This window comes from Glycine soja, chromosome 3 (genome assembly GCF_004193775.1).
Source record: "Glycine soja cultivar W05 chromosome 3, ASM419377v2, whole genome shotgun sequence".
NCBI lineage: Eukaryota > Viridiplantae > Streptophyta > Magnoliopsida > Fabales > Fabaceae > Glycine > Glycine soja.
The window spans coordinates 5,782,848-5,801,042 of record NC_041004.1 but is presented as its reverse complement, the minus strand read 5'-3'; the positions used below and the strand labels follow the sequence as shown (position 1 = coordinate 5,801,042).

The window sequence follows — 18,195 nt, the reverse complement described above, 5'->3', positions numbered from 1 at the left end:
CAGCCATCCAAAGACGAATGTGTCAAAGGCGTATATGCTGAGAAATTCAAAGTGTATATATATTTTTCACACTATCATCTGACTATAAACATTGGTTGTAAATTAAATAGATTTTTTTTAATAATTATTTGAAAAATTATATAAATTTTTTATTTAATTAATAATATAAAATATTTTAGTACATACAAGTTGTTAAACTCTATTATTTTCCTGTGTCCCAACAAAAAATTTCTATTGTGTTTGGATCTGATTTCTCTGTTATTTGTTACTTTTTTCAGTTATTTTTAAGATGCCATTCAAAATGATTTTGCATATGTTAATATTTAAGGGTGATTCAATTTTAAAAATGGTCAAAAGGGTGTCATTTCGAAGTAACAATTTGAAAGGGAAAAAAAACCAAGTGGGGATTCTTTTCACACAGAAGGGAAATGAGTAGCTAGAAACGTGATCATCACCATTATTGTTTAGACTAATTCCCAAACCTTTCTCACTTCCACTCTTTGTTTATAAATTTTCCCTTCCATACTATTCTCTTCATTCCAACTTATCATACTATCACATTATTATCAACCTTATAATCTTCCTCTTAGCACCAACCATGACTACCCAGTTTCTCATTCTCTCCCTTCTCATCTCATGCCACGTCCTCACTGCAACCCTAGCCGAAGAAACCGGCTTTGTAGGTTCACTAGACCGCAAGGCATTAGGTCTAGATAAAAAAGACAAGGTCAGTCATTTCCGGTTCTACTTCCACGAGAGGTTCACCGGAAGCAACGCCACCTCGGTCACCGTCGTTCCTCCGCTGCCCCAGTACAACTCCACCACCAACTTCGGGTTGGTGGGGATCACCGACAACGCCTTGACCGTGGGACCCGAACCCGGGTCCAAGGTGGTCGGAAAGATCGAGGGGTTGTACGCGGGCACCTCACAATCGGAGTTCAATTTATTGATTGTTGTGAATTTTGCCTTGACCGAAGGAAAGTATAATGGCAGCACCATCACCGTGGTGGGGCGGAACCGCCTCTCCCTCAAGATTAGGGAGATGCCTGTGATTGGAGGAAGTGGGGTTTTTAAATTTGCTACTGGGTATGTTGAAACCAGCACTCTCTATGTTGATGCTGATAGGTCTACCATTCAGTACAACATTTATGTTTCACATTACTGAGCAATTTGTTGTAACTTTGTGTTACAAAACTTCTTCTATGTTCCCTTACCTACTGCTATGATTAATTGGCTATGCGGTGTTTTACATTTTTTTTTTTATCAATGTAACGAGGATTGCGAGGATTGATTTATATACAAGTGAAAGGAAAAAAAAGAGTTTGATTTATATATATATATATATATATCTGTGTGTGTGTGTAAAAATTATAACAGTTAACAATGTTTACATAGAAAATAAAAACAGTTATAAAATAAAAATTTATGATTAAGAAATATATATGAACATCAAAAAAATAATTATCTTTATTAATATTTATAGTTATATAGATTATATTCAATTACATTTGTGTTTAATATAAGATTTTACTTTGGAGAAATCATCATTTTAATTTTTAAAAATATATATAGCGTTATCACATTAAAATACTAAAATTTAGAGAGTGAGACCTTTCAATTAAAATATAATTTGTAATTTAAAATTGAGCGTGATAAATATTTTTTATATAATTCAAATTTATAATAAAGAAATATTTTTGAATTATAAATTATAAATATTTAGGAGGAAGGTTGCCCTTCAGGATTCGGATCCTCTCCAGCGTGGTTCTCTCCGGCTCTCTCTAGCACAAACAAGATCCGTTAGATTTATTCAATGGTTCTGATTTGAATAGGAAAAAACACGGATATGGATCTCTCCGTCGTGATTTGAATAGGAAAAAACACGGATAAGGAAAAAAAAAAAAAAAGAGTTTGATTTATTGTATGTTAATAGTATATGATCCACGTTTAGAATAATTAATTCTGTTGAAAGAAAATTCACGTATAGGACAGCGAAGGTATAATACAGGATAGTGTGGGCAAAAGTACCTATTAATCATTATATGTTAGTGTTGGCCGTGATTTGGTGTCACTTCAGTTTAAAATTAGTTTTAATCAAACAAGAAATTTAAGAATGATGTAATTTGATTGAGATTATTTATAAAATTTGAAACAAATCAAACCAATTGTAGTGTTAGTTTGATTTGATTTGGTTTTTGCTAAATTGGTTTGATTTGAACATTATAAAAATAGTTAAATTTTTTTTATAATTGAACAAAACTTAAATAATAAATAATTCAAAAATCAACTGTCTAAATGATTAACTTAAAGTTTCAACTTAAATGTAACGTTTTACCTTCAGTTAACTTGGATGTGACGTTTTACCTTCAGTTTACTCGTACAATCTTGTGACAAACTAAGGTGCTAAGAAATAATTGCAAATAAAGAGACTTTTCAACACTGTACCCATCTCCTGTTTGGTATTATCAACCTGTAGCGTGACAAATAGCATAGTCCACCAATCAATCTGGAATAATTACTCGTACAATCTTTAAATACTAGTAACAAGTTAACTTGGATGTGACGTTTTACTTGTACAATCTTTAAATTATTTTTTGTATATATTGTATTTTTGTTGGAAAAAATATTAAATGAGGTTATTTTTACAAATTATTTATTTAAATAAATTTATTTTATGAATTTATTTTTTTATTACAATATATTTTGTCAAAAATCGCATTTCTTGTAAAGATAACGCGTGACATGATTTAGAACATACCCTGTATACAGACACACGATTGGTAATACTGCCGCAGCAGCCTTGTTTTACCTTGGATGTGACGTTTTACCTTCAGTTTAGATTTTTTGCTCCTTAAATATAACTACTTCGTACGTTTTTCTTCGGCAAATTTATGGAGGAGGGTTGGTTTTAGAAACTTTTTACTGAATAGGGTCTCATTTATAAGAAATTACGGGGGGGGGGGGGGGGGGTTTGTTTTCTACGTGGGTGCCGCCATTGACACCGGCGGGAAGCTTGAACCGCCAGTGGCAATGGCGGGATAGGGGCTGACTAGGAGAGAGGGGGAGGGGTGCCGCCAGCAGCAATGGCGGGATGGGAGGGGATAGGAGAGAGAGAAGTGTCCCGCCCTTGGAGATGGCGGGATAGGAGAGAGGGGGTGGTCCCGCCCTTGAAGCTGGCGGGACAGGGTGTTGCAGGCGGTACCGCCACTGACGGTTGCGGGACAAGGGGAGAGAGGATCCCGCCAGCTCGAAAGGCGGGATAGGCTTGGTCTGCACCTCTGAAAATCTGAAAACCCTGCAGCAGCTATCTTCACGTGAATGAATGAAGGCTATGTTCACGTAATGTAAACTTTTATTACTCTCTCACGTAATGTAAACTTTTATTACTCTCTCACTTTCATAGTATTAAAAATTGAAGTTTTAATCTTAAGCATCAACTTTTTATAATTATAATGTAATGATTAAAATTAATTTTTCTCATTTTTCATTTAATACATCTTTATCATATTATTATATACAGCATGCATATAGACACACATATAAAGAGAGATAGAGAGATAATAATGTTTGTTTTTCCAAAATGTCCAAGTAGTAGGAAAAGCCAAATCATGAAAAAGGTGAGGGTATCTTTTTCATCTTTTACCTTTTTATTTATTTAGAAGACTGAAAATATTTTTGTGGGAATAAACTAAAAAATTATTCTGTTCAAAGAAGATGGAAAACAAAAAAAATATACTCTTTCATGCACAAATTAAACAATTTTTTTCTCATTTTGATTTATCTTTTTAGCTTTAATTTTTTTTATAATTTTGAACACATTTTTTATTCTTGTTTCTATACAACTAAACAAGAAGAGAACAATACTAATTTTCTTATCTTTTATTTCTTTCTTATCATACAATTTGAAAAAAAAAAAGGATTTATATATTTTGTATTCCTTTTCCTTCCTTATTTTTCTCTTCTTATACTTTTTTTCCCATAAATCAAACATGCAGTTCTCTATATAATAATAATAATTTTAAACCACTCCACTTGCATAGATTTGATGGGACTGAAGCTTGGAATTGATGCTGAATGATGAGACTCAAGCCTGATGCAGTTACGGTTCACATGCATTGAATTTTTTTTTATGCAGACTAGGGAGGAGAATATGGCACTGTATTGGATAGAGAAATCATAAATGACATGCATGCATGACAGCTTAATCAGCTACGCATGTAGGAGGTGACTTCCATACAGAGTTACTTTAATAATGGTGTACCTTGCTTTTTGCTAAAAAAATTCTTTAAATAGAGCAAACTTGAATCACACTCTGCACTTGCATAGATTTGAGACCGAAGAGAGTATTGTGAAAGAGGAAGAAGCAGTTTTGAAGTTTGATTCTATAGTAAATAAGGATGTTTTATATTTATTTAATTAAAGTTTTCTATCATTTTGTTTATTTATGATGTACAAATTTTTTATTTTGAAGTAACAAATATTATGGTTAGAATGAAATTTGAAGCTCAAATTTAAGTGTATTAATTTTGTAAATTACATTTTAAATTTAAAAAATATTAGTAGTAATTATTTGTAAGCCTTTTTGTTAATGGTTTTTGCGTCTGAATTATTATTTGACATATAATTTAATTTAAGACAAAAAATAATTACATTCTATTTCTTAAGTATTTTGTTGTTTGGTCTGAGTAAGAAGTATTATTTTACTTGTAATAAAATTTAATATAAGTTAACAAAAAGAAATTGTAATTTTAATTATAAAAACAATAAGAAAAATATTACCAATTTTAAAAGTCCCGTCATTTAAATTTACTAACATGGGAATAACAATTTTTCGTGACTATATTTATTAGTAATTTATTGATTTTTAATAATCATAAAAGAAGTTTACTTGGATTTCTAGATTATTTTATACTAGATCAGGTCTAATACTTGTCCAATTTTCGAAAAATAGTAGGTGAATATTTTTTCTCTCCAAGCAATCACTAGTGCAGAAAATTAAAAAATATAGTTGAATTAATTCTTTAACACTCACTAATTTTGTATCTCTTTGTTTTTATCACATATATCATATTAGTTATTATACTTGAATTGTATATATTTCTTTTATCTCCTTGTCTCACTAAGTTTCAAATTAGTTGTTCACCGAGTATTTTTTGCCTTACATATACACGCATGTAATTTAATTAATTAACCATTGAGACTATTAAGTAGAGATGGAGGAAAAATTACGCCTTATTTATCTGTGTCCTCCATTCCTATATATAGATAGTATACTTTCCTACTAATTTTGTCATATGTATATATATATATATATATGATATATCCTTCATTACCGAATATATGTCATTTGAGTTAAGTAAGTTGTTCTCGTTAATTAGTACTGAAAAACGACTTCGAAGATACAAATATGGGGGCGCCTAGGCGTGTTGGCCATGTTTCGTCTGAAATTTTTTTAAGTGTAATCCTTTCATTTATAACCCTTCCATTTTGTGTTTGTCTGAAATTTTTTTAAGTGTAATCCTTTCATTTATAACCCTTCCATTTTGTGTTTGTCTGGAATTTTTTTGAAGTTGAGGAATTTTCCATAAATTATTTAATTAGAGTACTTTTTTTTAGAATAAAGTATGAATGTGAAGTTTAAGTTTAATAGAGGAAGCAAATAAATATTTGATATTTAATTGAAGTAATGATTTTATTTGTTAGACTAATATTTGAAGGCAAAGTTTAAGTGAATTAATTTTTTTAATTAGAATTTTTATTATAAAATTAGTATGAGTAATTATTTATTTTAAAACTCCTATTGTTATGATTAATTATTATTAATTTTGATGATGTAGGTATATCATGAATTCAATTATTACAGTGTTGTATTTCAATGGAAGAGTATATGAAGACAGTGATAGTGTAATATTTGAAGGCAGTAAAAAGGCCATTCAGATTAAACGCGGAATTAGTTTCAATGCTTTGAAAAAAAAAATTGGAGATAAGGTAAAGTTAGAAAATAATGAAATTATTTTTACTATAAGTTGTAGATTTTTAGTTTCAGGAAAATATGTTGCATTGCAAATTTGTGATGACGAAGATGTTGAAACTATGATCGAAAGTTTTCAACAACAACAACAAATGTCAGTTTTAGAATTGTACGTAGAAAAGGATGTTGCTGGTGGTTCGATGTTTCATGCTGCAAATTCTGTTACGTCATGTGGACGTAATGTATCTCATCATGAATCGGAACTGCCAAAAAATATAAGTAATTTACATGATGATGAAGATGATGATGATGACGATTACCTTGCATCTAACTCATACGTTGAAGAGTCGTTCAATGAAGATGATAGTGATGATGCAATATCTGATACAGACGATGAAGTCACTGACATCGTTGAACCAGTTTCAATTGTTCACCCAACCGAAGGTAAATGTTTGTGAAATACAAAATTAGTTGAATACATCTATCTTTTTATGAGAATTGTATTTAATGGTAACTAAATAGGAGTAGTTTGTTGACATGATTTTTTTTTAAATTATTAGGTGTACCACAAATTCAAAATCCATTTTGGAATGATGCTATGCATTATAATAATATCAATTGGAGTCATCCGGACGAGGAGGACATTTGTGGTCTGGACATGCCAACGACTTTTAATGTTGGACAAGAATTGTATGTTGGCATGGATTTTGACAGTAAAGATGCGGTAAAAAATGCACTGAAACAATATGTGATGAAGGTGCATCAAACTTTTAAGGTTGTTGAAACGAAATCAGACAAATATATCGTTTGTTGTCCCAACAACACCGAAGAGTCTCCTTGCCCTTTTTATATGAGGGCAATTTTATCCAAAAAAACTGATGCATGGAAAGTGACACAATGGGGTGGACCGCACACATGTCTAAATATGACTATGACACAAGACCATGAGAAGCTTGATTCAAATTTAATTGCGACTTGCGTAGTAGGTACGTTTTTTATGTTCATATTATCCTACTTTTGTGTTATTTGTTATTTTAATTTGTAATTTTATTTTAGTATTTGAATTACAGGCATGATCAGAGAAGATCCATCAATAAAAATTTCTTTGATTCAAGAAAGGATAAATAGTGAATTTTCCTATAAGGTTTCATACAGAAAAGCTTGGATGGCCAAACAAAAGGCGATTGCAATTGAATATGGCGATTGGGAAGAGTCGTATGCGAAACTCTCGTCATGGCTAACACACATGCAAAATCATTCTCCTGGCTCTTACTTTCAAATACTACATGACGATTTTATTGTTGGTAATAGGGTAAGTCGCGAACATCGTCAGTTTCATCGAGTATTTTGGACATTTGGTCAATGCAAAGAGGCTTTTAAGTACTGTAAGCCAATCATACAAGTTGACGGCACACATTTATACGGCAAATACCGTGGGACCCTGTTAATGGCCACATCGCAAGATGGAAATGGTGGTGTTCTTCCTCTAGCATTCGCCGTGGTCGAAGGCGAGACGCTAACAGCATGGTCATGGTTTTTGGCCCACTTGCGTGAACACGTCACAGATAAGAATGGAATTTGTCTAATATCTGATCGTCACGCGAGTATAAAGTCTGCTGTCGCTAACGAACATCTTGGTTGGCAACCTCCCCACGGTTATCATGTGTACTGCGTCCGACACATAGCCAGCAATTTCAATCGCAAATTCAACAACGCGAAACAAAAAGAGATGTTCAAGAAATTGGGTAAGGTTGATTTTATACATTAATTTAATTTGAGTTTGATGTCTACGTACAACTTTTGATGATAACAAATTTGATGCAGCGTACACTCCTTGCAAGCATGTGTTTGATCAAAACTTAGAAAAATTTCGTCAACTGAGTCCAGCCATAGCAAGATGGATTGATCGCATTTCAAAGGAAAAATGGAGCATGGCTTACGATACATCTGGACGACGATATGGTCACATGACAACCAACCTATCAGAATGTGTCAATAAGGTGTTGAAAGATTGTCGCAGCATTCCAATAACAACGTTGGTCAAGTCAACATATAGTAGGTGCCGAAAGTACTTTGTTGATCGTGGTCGCCAAGCCCAAAGACAATTAAGAGAAGGCCAAGTTTATTGTTCTAAGCTTGTTACAGAACTTAGGAAAAATCAAGAACAAGCTTGTTCGCACATCGTTCGTGTGTACGATATCCACTCGACAAGGTTTGAAGTAGAGGAGACCTTCAATCCTATCACGCAACGTGGCGGACAAAAATGGGCAGTTAACTTGAATGGCCATTATTGTCAATGCGGAAGGTATTCTGCGCTTCACTATCCATGTTCACACATTATTGCAGCTTGTGGTTACGTGAGCATGAACTACTACCAATATATAGATGTTGTTTACACCAATGAACACATCTTAAAAGCATACTCCGCACAGTGGTGGCCTCTTGGGAATGAAGCGGCAATTACTCCTTCTGATGAGGCATGGACACTAATCCCTGACCCAACTACAATTCGTGCGAAAGGTCGGCCAAAATCAACAAGGATAAGGAATGAGATGGATTGGGTCGAACCATCTGACCACCGACAAAAATGTAGTAGATGTGGAGCTGAAGGGCACAATAGGCGTCGATGTCCAATGCAATCTGACCGTGGGAGTAATTCATTTAATTGATTTATGTATGTTACATGACGATCTTGTATTGCTTTAGGTTTTGTTCAATGTATTTACTTGTTGGTCTTCAATGAAATCGTCAGTTACTTTTTGTTGAATGTGTGCTTCTAATGAAATAAAATTACATTTAGAAGTTGAAATAAATGGAGTGGATCAATCGAGGTTGAGTGACATTGGTGTTGATCGTTAGTTAGAAACGTTAGTGTGTAAGTATTTTGTCTACCTTAGTTTTTTTAACTATCTACAATGACAAACTATGGACTTAGTCATTATGGTTTAGTGTCTAAGTATTTTGGTTTAGTGTTTAGGGTCTAAGCCTTAGGTTTTAGTGTTTAGAACTATGGGATTACGGCTAAGTTTTTTAAAATTGAAGGGTTAGGGTTAGTTCTTATTTATTTTTAGGGGTTAGGGGTTACTTCTTATATGTTATGGGTTAGGGCTAATTTTTTTTAGTTTAGGTCTAGGGTTATGTTTTTGAATTTGAAGGGTTAGGGTTACTTCTTATTTTTTAGGGGTTAGGGGTTACTTCTTATTTGTTAGGGGTTAGGGTTTAGTTCTAATATTTTATGGATAGGGTTAGTTTTTTGGTTTAAGCGTTAGGGTTTAGTTCTTATATTTTAGGGGTTAGGGTTTAGTTCTTTTTTTTATTTTAGGGTTTAGTGCTTATTGTTTAGGGGTTCATGTTAAGTTCTTTTTTTGTTAGGTTTTAGGGTTACTTTTTTATTTATTTTAGTGGTTAGGGCTAACTCATGTATAACGGTTAGGGTTTAGTTTTTTATTTTAGGGAAATACAATTACATTTAGAAGTTGAAATAAAATTTCTTTTTTTTAAGGGTAAGGGTTTAGTTCTTATTTTTTAGGGAAATACAATTACATTTAGAAGTTGAAATACAATTTCTTTTTTTTTAAGGGTAAGGGTTTAGTTCTTATTTTTTAGGGTTAGGCTTAGTTTTTTTATTTTAGGGGTAGGGGTTAGTTATGAACATTTTAGGGTTATGACTAATGTTTAGGGGGTTAGGGTTAGGTTTGTTATTTTAGTGTTAGGGGTTAGTTATGAACATTTTAGGGTTATGACTAATGTTTAGGGGGTTAGGGTTAGGTTTGTTATTTTAGTGTTAGGGGTTAGTTATGAACATTTTAGGGTTATGACTAATGTTTAGGGGGTTAGGGTTAGGTTTTTTATTTTAGGGCTAGGGTTTAGTTTTTTTTATAGGGTTAGGCTTAGTTATTTTATTTTAGGGTTAGGGTTTAGTTATGAAAATTTCAGGGTTTAGGATTAATTTTTATGGGTGAGGTTTAGGTTTTTTTTGGGTTAGGGTTTAGTGCTGAACATTTTTGGGTTAGGGCTAATTTTTAGGGGTTAGGGTAGGTTTTTATTTTAGGATTAGGGTTTATTTCGGAACAGTTAAGGGCTAAGTGTTTATATTTTATAGGTTAGGGTTAGTGTTTCATCTTTAAGGGTTATGGGATACTTTTTATGTTTTAGGGGTTAGGGTTTAGTTCACATTGAAATTCATCGTTACTTAGAAACATTAGTTTTTTCCCTTTGGCTACCTTTGTTATTTGGTTAAGGGTTTAATTCTTATTTTTTAGGGAAATACAATTACATTTAGAAGTTGAAATAAAATAACTTTTTTTTGAATGTGTACTTCTAATGAAATAAAATTACATTTAGAAGTTGAAATAAAATTACTTTGTTTTAAGGGTAAGGGGTTTAGTTCTTATTTTATAGGGTTAAGCTTAGTTTTTTTTATTTTAGGGTTAGGGTTTAGTTATGAAAATTTTAGAGCTAGGAATAATTTTTAGGGGTTTGGGTTAGGTTTTTTATTTTAGGGTTAGGGTTTAGTTATGAAAATCTTAGAGTTAGGACTAATTTTTACGGGTTAGGGTTATGTCTTATTGTTTTTAGGGTTAGGGTTTAGTTGTCAAAATCTCAGAGTTATAGAGTTAGGACTAATTTTTTAGGGGTTAGGGTTAGGTTTTTTATTTTAGGGTGAGGGTTTAGTTATGAAAATCTTAGAGTTAGGACTAATTTTTACGGGTTAGGGTTTAGGGTTTATTGTTTTTAGGGTTAGGGTTTAGTTGTCAAAATCTCAGAGTTAGAGAGTTAGGACTAATTTTTTAGGGGTTAGGGTTAGGTTTTTTTATGGTGAGGGTTTACTTTTGAGCATTTTTTAGGGTTAGGGCAAAGTTATTTATTTGAAGGGTTAGGGTTTAGTTCTTATTTTTTAGGGAAATACAATTACATTTAGAAGTTGAAATAAAATAACTTTTTTTTAAGGGTAAGGGTTTAATTCTTATTTTATAGGGTTAGGCTTAGGTTTTTTTTATTTTAGGGTTAGGGTTTAGTTATGAAAATTTTAGAGCTAGGACTAATTTTTAGGGGTTTGGGTTAGGTTTTTTATTTTAGGGTTAGGGTTTAGTTCTGAACATTTTAGGGTTATGACTAATGTTTATGGGGTTAGGGTTAGGTTTTTTATTTTATTGTTAGGGTTTAGTTTTTATTTTATAGGGTTAGGCTTAGTTATTTTATTTTAGGGTTAGGGTTTAGTTATGAAAATTGCAGGGTTTTGGACTAATTTTTATGGGTGAGGTTTATGTTATTTTTATTTTTTGGTTAGGGTTTAGTGCTGAACATTTTTGACTTAGGGCTAATGTTTAGGGGTTAGGGTTAGGTTTTTATTTTAGAATTAGGGTTTAGTTCGGAACAATTGAGGGCTAAGTGGTTATATTTTATAGGTTAGGGTTAGTGTTTCATATTTAAGGGTTATGGGATACTTTTTATGTTTTATGGGTTAGGGTTTAGTTCACATTGAAATTCATCGTTACTTAGAAACATTAGTTTTTTCCCTTTGGCTACCTTTGTTATTTGGTTTAGGGTTCATTGATTATTATAGTTTGATACGCGACATAAATTCTATCCATAAGTAAGCCTTAATAAACTGAATATCATACATTACGCCATGAATGTCAAATTACAAATATACAACAAAGCCTTAATCAACAGAGACATGCAAATCATTCATTTTGGTGTCCGTGATGCCGTGAGGATGTGCCACATGGTCGATCCCATCTTCGTGCTTGGCGATCAGGATTTCTTCTGCCCCGATGCCTCCCCGCTTCTTCTTCGTCAGCCTCCGCAGAAAATGCGTTACGCAAATCAACACGGAATAAGTCACCTGTATTAGGTATTTGTCCCGGTACATTCCATTGTGTTCCTAACGGGGCATTAGGTGTTGGAATTGGCCCATGATATTGCTATGAAGGGGTCATTGTGGGCCATGAAAATTGAGCTTGTGTTTCCGCAAAACCACCGAACGATTGCTGGGTTGCAGAAGTATCAGTGTCATGACCCTGAAAAGGATACTGATACATCTGTGTCGGATACTCAGCAAATGTTTGTGGCGTGTAATACATTCCATGGCCACGCTCCGCCATTTGTTGGGAATATTCTTCCGCTTCAACAGTGTCCCTTCTTCTGTCTATCCCCTGAGTTTCAATACTTGACTGAAGCATGTGAAACTGTTGTGCGGGAAATTGACGCTCTGATGCGGGACCATGTGACACTGGCTCAGTGACTCTCTCTTGCTCTTCGGATAAAATTGTAATTTTTTCCACATAAGGCACGAGATCATCAAATGTGCATGTTTTCCTCCCTTGAGGAGACACCATGTATTGTAATGCCTCTGCAACTTCACCCTGCATTTGTAACGGTAACAAAATTAATTGCCATCATTAAATAAAAGTTCAACTTAAAATTTGAAAAAAAAGTAAAAAATACCAATGTAGCCGTCTTTGCATTTTCTGGGTCAACAAACATCTTTGTCTTTCGCCTATACCAGACCATGTAGTCCGAGTTAAAACTCAATAGGCCTTCTTGTCGGGGATAAGCGTCGACCCTAAATGCATGCCGATTATTCCACTGCTGAATCATTGGGGCGAACAATTGCCCCCAATTTTCGTCATGTTTCCCCTTTAATGTTATGCCATGAATGTTTAGGGGTTGTGAAGGAGACTCTGGAACTGGTTGTTGCATCCCAAATTGTCTCAAGACTCTGTCCGGTTGGTGTCACTCAATAACTTGGAAACAAATTAGTGGCACCACCGCGTACCACGCGAGACTTCCGACTAAACAAACGGGAGGCAAGAATGACATAACGGTTGATGGGTAAGGCTCCCACACAAACTGCATATAACAACATAGTTGTGAACATTGTAGTAAAATAAGACATATAATTTTTTATTTTACAAATACAATAGCATGGTTCTTACCTCATGACGTTTCATAATATCGAACTTGCGATGAAAAAATTTCACATCATCATTGCCGATATGTTGGTTTCCACGTCGCAGCCACCTACAAAGAATAAAATTTAATATACCCTAAAACCATTTATTCTATTAAAATGAAAGACGCTGTTAAAAATGACTGACCTGTGCCCTAGTGGTGTATTTTCTATGTGGGAAGGAGTCCTCTTTGGAGCCAAGGTGGGACATCGTTCCCATGCCCACAATTGTAGTAAGATGCACATACCTCCGATTGATTTAGTTTTATAATCGGTGGCACTGCACATCTCTCTGTATATAAAACTAAGTACGGCAGCTCCCCATGCATATCTGCCACATTCTTCAAAGTCACGTAAAAATTGAAGGTACCTTACCAAAACTCTGTTACTGGTTTTGTCAACGAACAAGACACCTCCAATAAATCTCAGTATCCATGCACGGGCAAACCTTCGTACTTGTTCTTCGTCGTCGTCATTATTAATTTGATTAAAATGGTGAGCCAGCCAACTTAATTTAACTACACTACCTTTAATTTCACCTTCTTGTGGTCTGACTCCCAATAATTCCTCACATAAATCAACCCAATCAAGATTTGTTGGACCGATTAATGGTAAACCATCCACACTTATACCTAACAACACAGAGACGTCTTGTAGAGTGATAGTACACTCTCCGCATCTCATGTGAAACGTATGTGTTTCCGGCCTCCATCTTTCTATCAGAGCACTAATTAGTGAGGCATTTATTTTTAAGAAACCCATCTTGATAATCCACCCGAAACCAGATTGTTGAAGAAAAGGAAAAATTTGTTCTGGAATTTGTTCTTCCCCTTGATACGTGGGGACAGCTCGTCTGATATGCAATTTCCTTTCTTCTTCCCCATTCCAAACATGTTCTGAAACATGCTTAGGTTGCATTCATAATACATCAGTATCGATGGGGCCAGATTTAATGTTAATGTGTGATGAAAATTATGATGAAGATGACATTGCTGCTGCAAAATAAAATATAATACATGTGAAGAAAACTTTAATTTATTAGTAAACTTTAAATATATAACAATAAATTTGTAAAAAATCAAACTCGGCAATTTTTAATATATTCTATACATAAATTAAAATATATGTGAAGAAAACTTTAATTTATTAGTAATTTTTTTTCTACAATTAACAAATAAATAATTGAATAAAATATAGACTAACAAATTATTTATAATACAAACAAATATTGAAATGCAAAAAATCTTTTCAATAATATATATACAATAATAATAATAATAATGTACAATGTATCATATATTTAATCACTTAAATTTTCTAAAACAAATAATAATAACGTACAAATTAAAACTAACAAATAATATATATATCATTCTAACTAAACAATAATTAACTCAAATAATATTAAATTATGATCTCATTTATTTAAAATACAAAATTATAATACTAAAAAGATAGATTTACGTGTGTCAAGTGTCTAATATTACAATTATTTATTTAAGTGTCTAATATTTAATATTACAAAAACTAAAAATTTAGGTGTGTCTAAAATTTATAAATATATACCTAAAGATAATATTAACTTGTGCCTAATACTAAAAAATCTAATATTACTTATTTGATCCTAAAGTATCATCCATGTATATATATTTATTAGACTAAACTATCATCCGTCTAAATATACACCTAATACTACAAAGCTAATATCACATGTATAAAATTTAAGAGTATACACAACAACTAAATATATATACACGTAATATTTTTATACTAACTAAACAAATATATAATATTATTTTCAATTATACTTACTCATACAATTTTTTTTACTAGAGATTAAGTTATAAAATAATTTCTTATTTAAAACTCATAAGAATAATTAGTTTGTCAACCCCTGCATCATATATTTTAATTCTACGAATAATTAAGAATACAATTAATTATATATGTAGTACACAAATAAAATAAATTTACAAAAATAATTGAAACAAGTTGATAAGAAAGAATAATTATTTTAGAAAATTTTATATTTCTTGAGTTAGAATATATTTTATTTTACAGATATTTCTAGAATTCATAATAAAATTCTCATTCTTTGATAAAAAAAATTAATAATAATATTCTATGCTATGCTGTAATTACTACTAATAATACTAAAATATTATATACAATAATCAAATAACATCTAACAATATATACAATAACAATAACTAAATAAAATTTTAATTCTAACTAACCAAATAACAATTACTACTAATACTAAAATATTATACACAATAACCAAATAACATCTAACAATATATACAATAAGAATAATTAAATAAAATTTTAATTCTAACTAACCAAATAATATTTTCATACTAACTAACCTAATATTGGAATATTTATTAATAAGTAAAAAATAATAACACAATATCTACTCATACAAACTAATTTAAACTTAGAACTTTTGTTAATAATAACTAACCTACTATTTACATACTAACTAACTTATAATACTAACTAACTTAAACTTATAATATATATTAGCATATTTACTTTGAAAATACATACCAGTAATTTAAGGGCACTTGAAGCACACTTGAAGCACACTTGAAAGATGAATGCACAGAACAACACAAACACAATAATCTCTCAAACTCCAGAAGAAGAAAGAAAGAGAAAGCAAACTAAGGAAGCTGTGTAAACGTAAACGTAAAGAATAATGACTTCAACATTTTTTTTATAGCCCAAAACTTAAACCCCACCCCCAACGTTCAAATTTTTTTTAACGTTAACATGCTATATATGCAGCCTTTTCAGAACCCCTGAAAGCTATTGCTTGCAAGGTGCAGACCAAGCCTTCATTCACGTGAACATAGGTGTGCAGGCTTTTCAGAAAAAGGTGCAGACCAAGCCTTCATTCATTCACGTAACCCACAAGCCTCTCTCTCCCCCTGTCCCGCAACCAACAGTGGCGGTACCGCCTGCAACTCTCACCTGTCCCGCTAGCTCCAAGGGCGGGACCTCTCTCTCTCCCATCCCGCCATTGCTGCTGGCGGCACCCCTCCCCCTCTCTCCTAGTCAGCCCCTATCCCGCCATTGCCATTGGCGGTTCAAGCTTCCCGCCAGTGTCAATGGCGGCACCCACGTAGAATACAAACCCCCCCCCCCCCCGTAATTTCTTATAAATCAGACCCTATTGAGTAAATAGTTTCTAAAACCATCCCTCCTCCGTAAATTTGCCTTTTTCTTCTTCTCATACTTAATAGACATCTCGCACAACTGGTCAACGCATTGCCTTCAGGCAGTCTTCCTACAGGTTTCTTAATAAAATAGCTTTCCTCGCGTGATGACGTGAAGACTCCTTTGATGTAAAAAGAAATCATTAATTTATTGGGACAAAGGCATGTTTGATAAAATTAAAAAGAAAAACAAAAGGCTAAAGAAGATATGCAAAGATATTACATAAGATAAGAATTATCTCATTTTCACTGACAACTTTTACAATATTCTCATATTTTATTTTTTATTTTCATCTCTCACATTATTTAGTTGAATAAATAACTAGTACTTATATCCATGTGATGCTTGGGGATTATTTTATATTAAACAAATTATAATAATTAGTTAAATTATATATGATTATTACTACTATTTTTTTTTTATCAAATTCACTTTATTTGAACAAACTCAACACTGATCAATTTTCACTTTTTCAATTACAATTTCGTGATGGTTAAATTTATTAATGTATATACATAATTTTTTTCCCTTAGCAATTCACTCATTTGAACCTTTTAGAAACACTATCAAACCTTTTAAGATATCGATTGAAGTTTCAAATGTATATTATGATGTGATTTATTTTCATTACCAAAAAAATAATTTTACTTTCATTATTATTAAAATAATTTTAATTAAATATTTTAGACTTCATAAAAATATCACAAGCACTACTAAAAATGTTGTTATTTACGACATGTGTTTAACCATGGATAATTCAAAAACGTCCTTGTTAAACGTGCGTGACATTCTTGTAAATATGCTGTCATTTTAAAGTCGGTTTTTTAAAAACCGTTTTTGAATAATATAAAACAAAAGCGATTTTTACAAAACCGTCTTTGTTTAAGGGAAAATTTGAATTTTTTTGAAAATTTGAAATCCTCATTTCACGTGCTCTCCTGTTCCCAATACACCACTCTCTCTCTCTCTTAGTACGCGCTTCAGCAGTGCCCTTATCTCTTCATTTCTCATTAACCCCACCAATCCTATACCACAAAGTTGTTGCTACTTTGTTTTCTTCATCTTTGCATCATGGCCAAAGGTTCTCAATCCTCCACTTCAACAGCCACGCGACCAATACTAGCAGGCATGGCTCCCCGCGGTTTCGCCGTCGCCACAACCAGCATGCACCGTCGTCGTCTCAACAACAGAAACAGCTCTACCAGCACCGTCATTGGAGGCGGCAGCAGCAACATGCTAAGGTTCTACACGGACGATGCCCCGGGGCTGAAGATTTCATCAACGGTGGTGCTCGTGATGAGCTTCTGCTTCATCGGCTTCACCGCGCTCCACGTGTTCGGCAAACTCTACCGCTCCAAATCTGGTGGCGCCGTTTGATTGTTTTCGGTTTTTTAATTCCGTAATTTAGTTAACACTTGCTATTTTGTAGTTGTGAAATCAAATCATTGACTGTCTTCTTAATGTGGTTAATGGAAAGTTGCTTTTATTTTTGCTTTGGCCTTAATCATCGATCTATTATTTTGCTTAAACATGTATCTTAATGAGTTAGGTTTGCGATTGTTCCTTTTTCTCAAAGGAATTTGATGGTTTCTTTTGGACAGGTTATATTTGATCAAAGTTTGTTTCCTTGTTATCAATGCTAATCTTCTTTTGATGTCGTTGAAATCATGTATTACAACGTCGTTGCCGTCTAAAGCCCGACCTAAAAAACATACGTTTCAACGTCGTTGCTGACATCAACAATGTCTTCGAAGGTGAAGCTTCAACTACGGTCGTGATGTCAGCCCCGTCGCAGGAATCACAGCTTTCTAAAACGGTGTATAGTGACTGTCGTAGATTGGTCAGAGGTCTACAATGACGTCGCATTTAAAGACGGGTCTGCACCGTCATTGAACGCCGACAAAGACCGATGTAAAATGGTTTTTTTCTAGCAGTGAAAGGAATTAGATATTTATAATCATAATTAATTCCAATTTGATAATTTTCTCAAAGATTCAACTTAATATTAAAATAATATTATTTTAATTTTTCAATTTGTAAAAGT

General features: G+C 32.9%; 3 protein-coding genes across 3 annotated transcripts; 2 read left to right on the top strand and 1 right to left on the bottom strand.

Moving 5' to 3' along the window:
• The first annotated feature begins 495 nt into the window (after positions 1-495).
• Positions 496-1,336, top strand: LOC114406039 (dirigent protein 22-like). The gene has a single exon (XM_028368582.1). The coding sequence runs from the start codon at positions 599-601 to the stop codon at positions 1,163-1,165; it is 567 nt and encodes a 188-aa protein (XP_028224383.1). The 5' UTR covers positions 496-598; the 3' UTR covers positions 1,166-1,336.
• Positions 1,337-11,898: 10,562 nt separating this feature from the next.
• Positions 11,899-12,979, bottom strand: LOC114404864. Its single transcript, XM_028367606.1, has 3 exons — positions 12,913-12,979; positions 12,422-12,826; positions 11,899-12,339 (listed from the first exon to the last, which is right to left on the bottom strand). The coding sequence occupies exons 2-3, from the start codon at positions 12,674-12,676 to the stop codon at positions 11,899-11,901; spliced, it is 696 nt and encodes a 231-aa protein (XP_028223407.1). The 5' UTR covers positions 12,677-12,826; positions 12,913-12,979.
• Positions 12,980-17,222: 4,243 nt separating this feature from the next.
• Positions 17,223-17,528, top strand: LOC114405588 (protein transport protein Sec61 subunit beta-like). Its single transcript, XM_028368050.1, has one exon. It carries the CDS (start codon positions 17,223-17,225, stop codon positions 17,526-17,528), a length of 306 nt encoding a protein of 101 aa, XP_028223851.1.
• Positions 17,529-18,195: the final 667 nt, after the last annotated feature.

What these genes read in the sequence shown, in the direction of transcription:
- LOC114406039 (XM_028368582.1), top strand. Translation starts at nt 599, where the DNA reads ATGACTACCCAGTTTCTCATTCTCTCCCTTCTCATCTCATGCCACGTC.
- LOC114404864 (XM_028367606.1), bottom strand. Translation starts at nt 12,676, where the DNA reads ATGCAACAACCAGTTCCAGAGTCTCCTTCACAACCCCTAAACATTCAT. An exon ending in ATGCAAAGACGGCTACATTG is followed by an intron (nt 12,340 to 12,421) that starts GTATTTTTTACT and finishes TTACAAATGCAG; the next exon opens with GGTGAAGTTGCAGAGGCATT.
- LOC114405588 (XM_028368050.1), top strand. Translation starts at nt 17,223, where the DNA reads ATGGCCAAAGGTTCTCAATCCTCCACTTCAACAGCCACGCGACCAATA.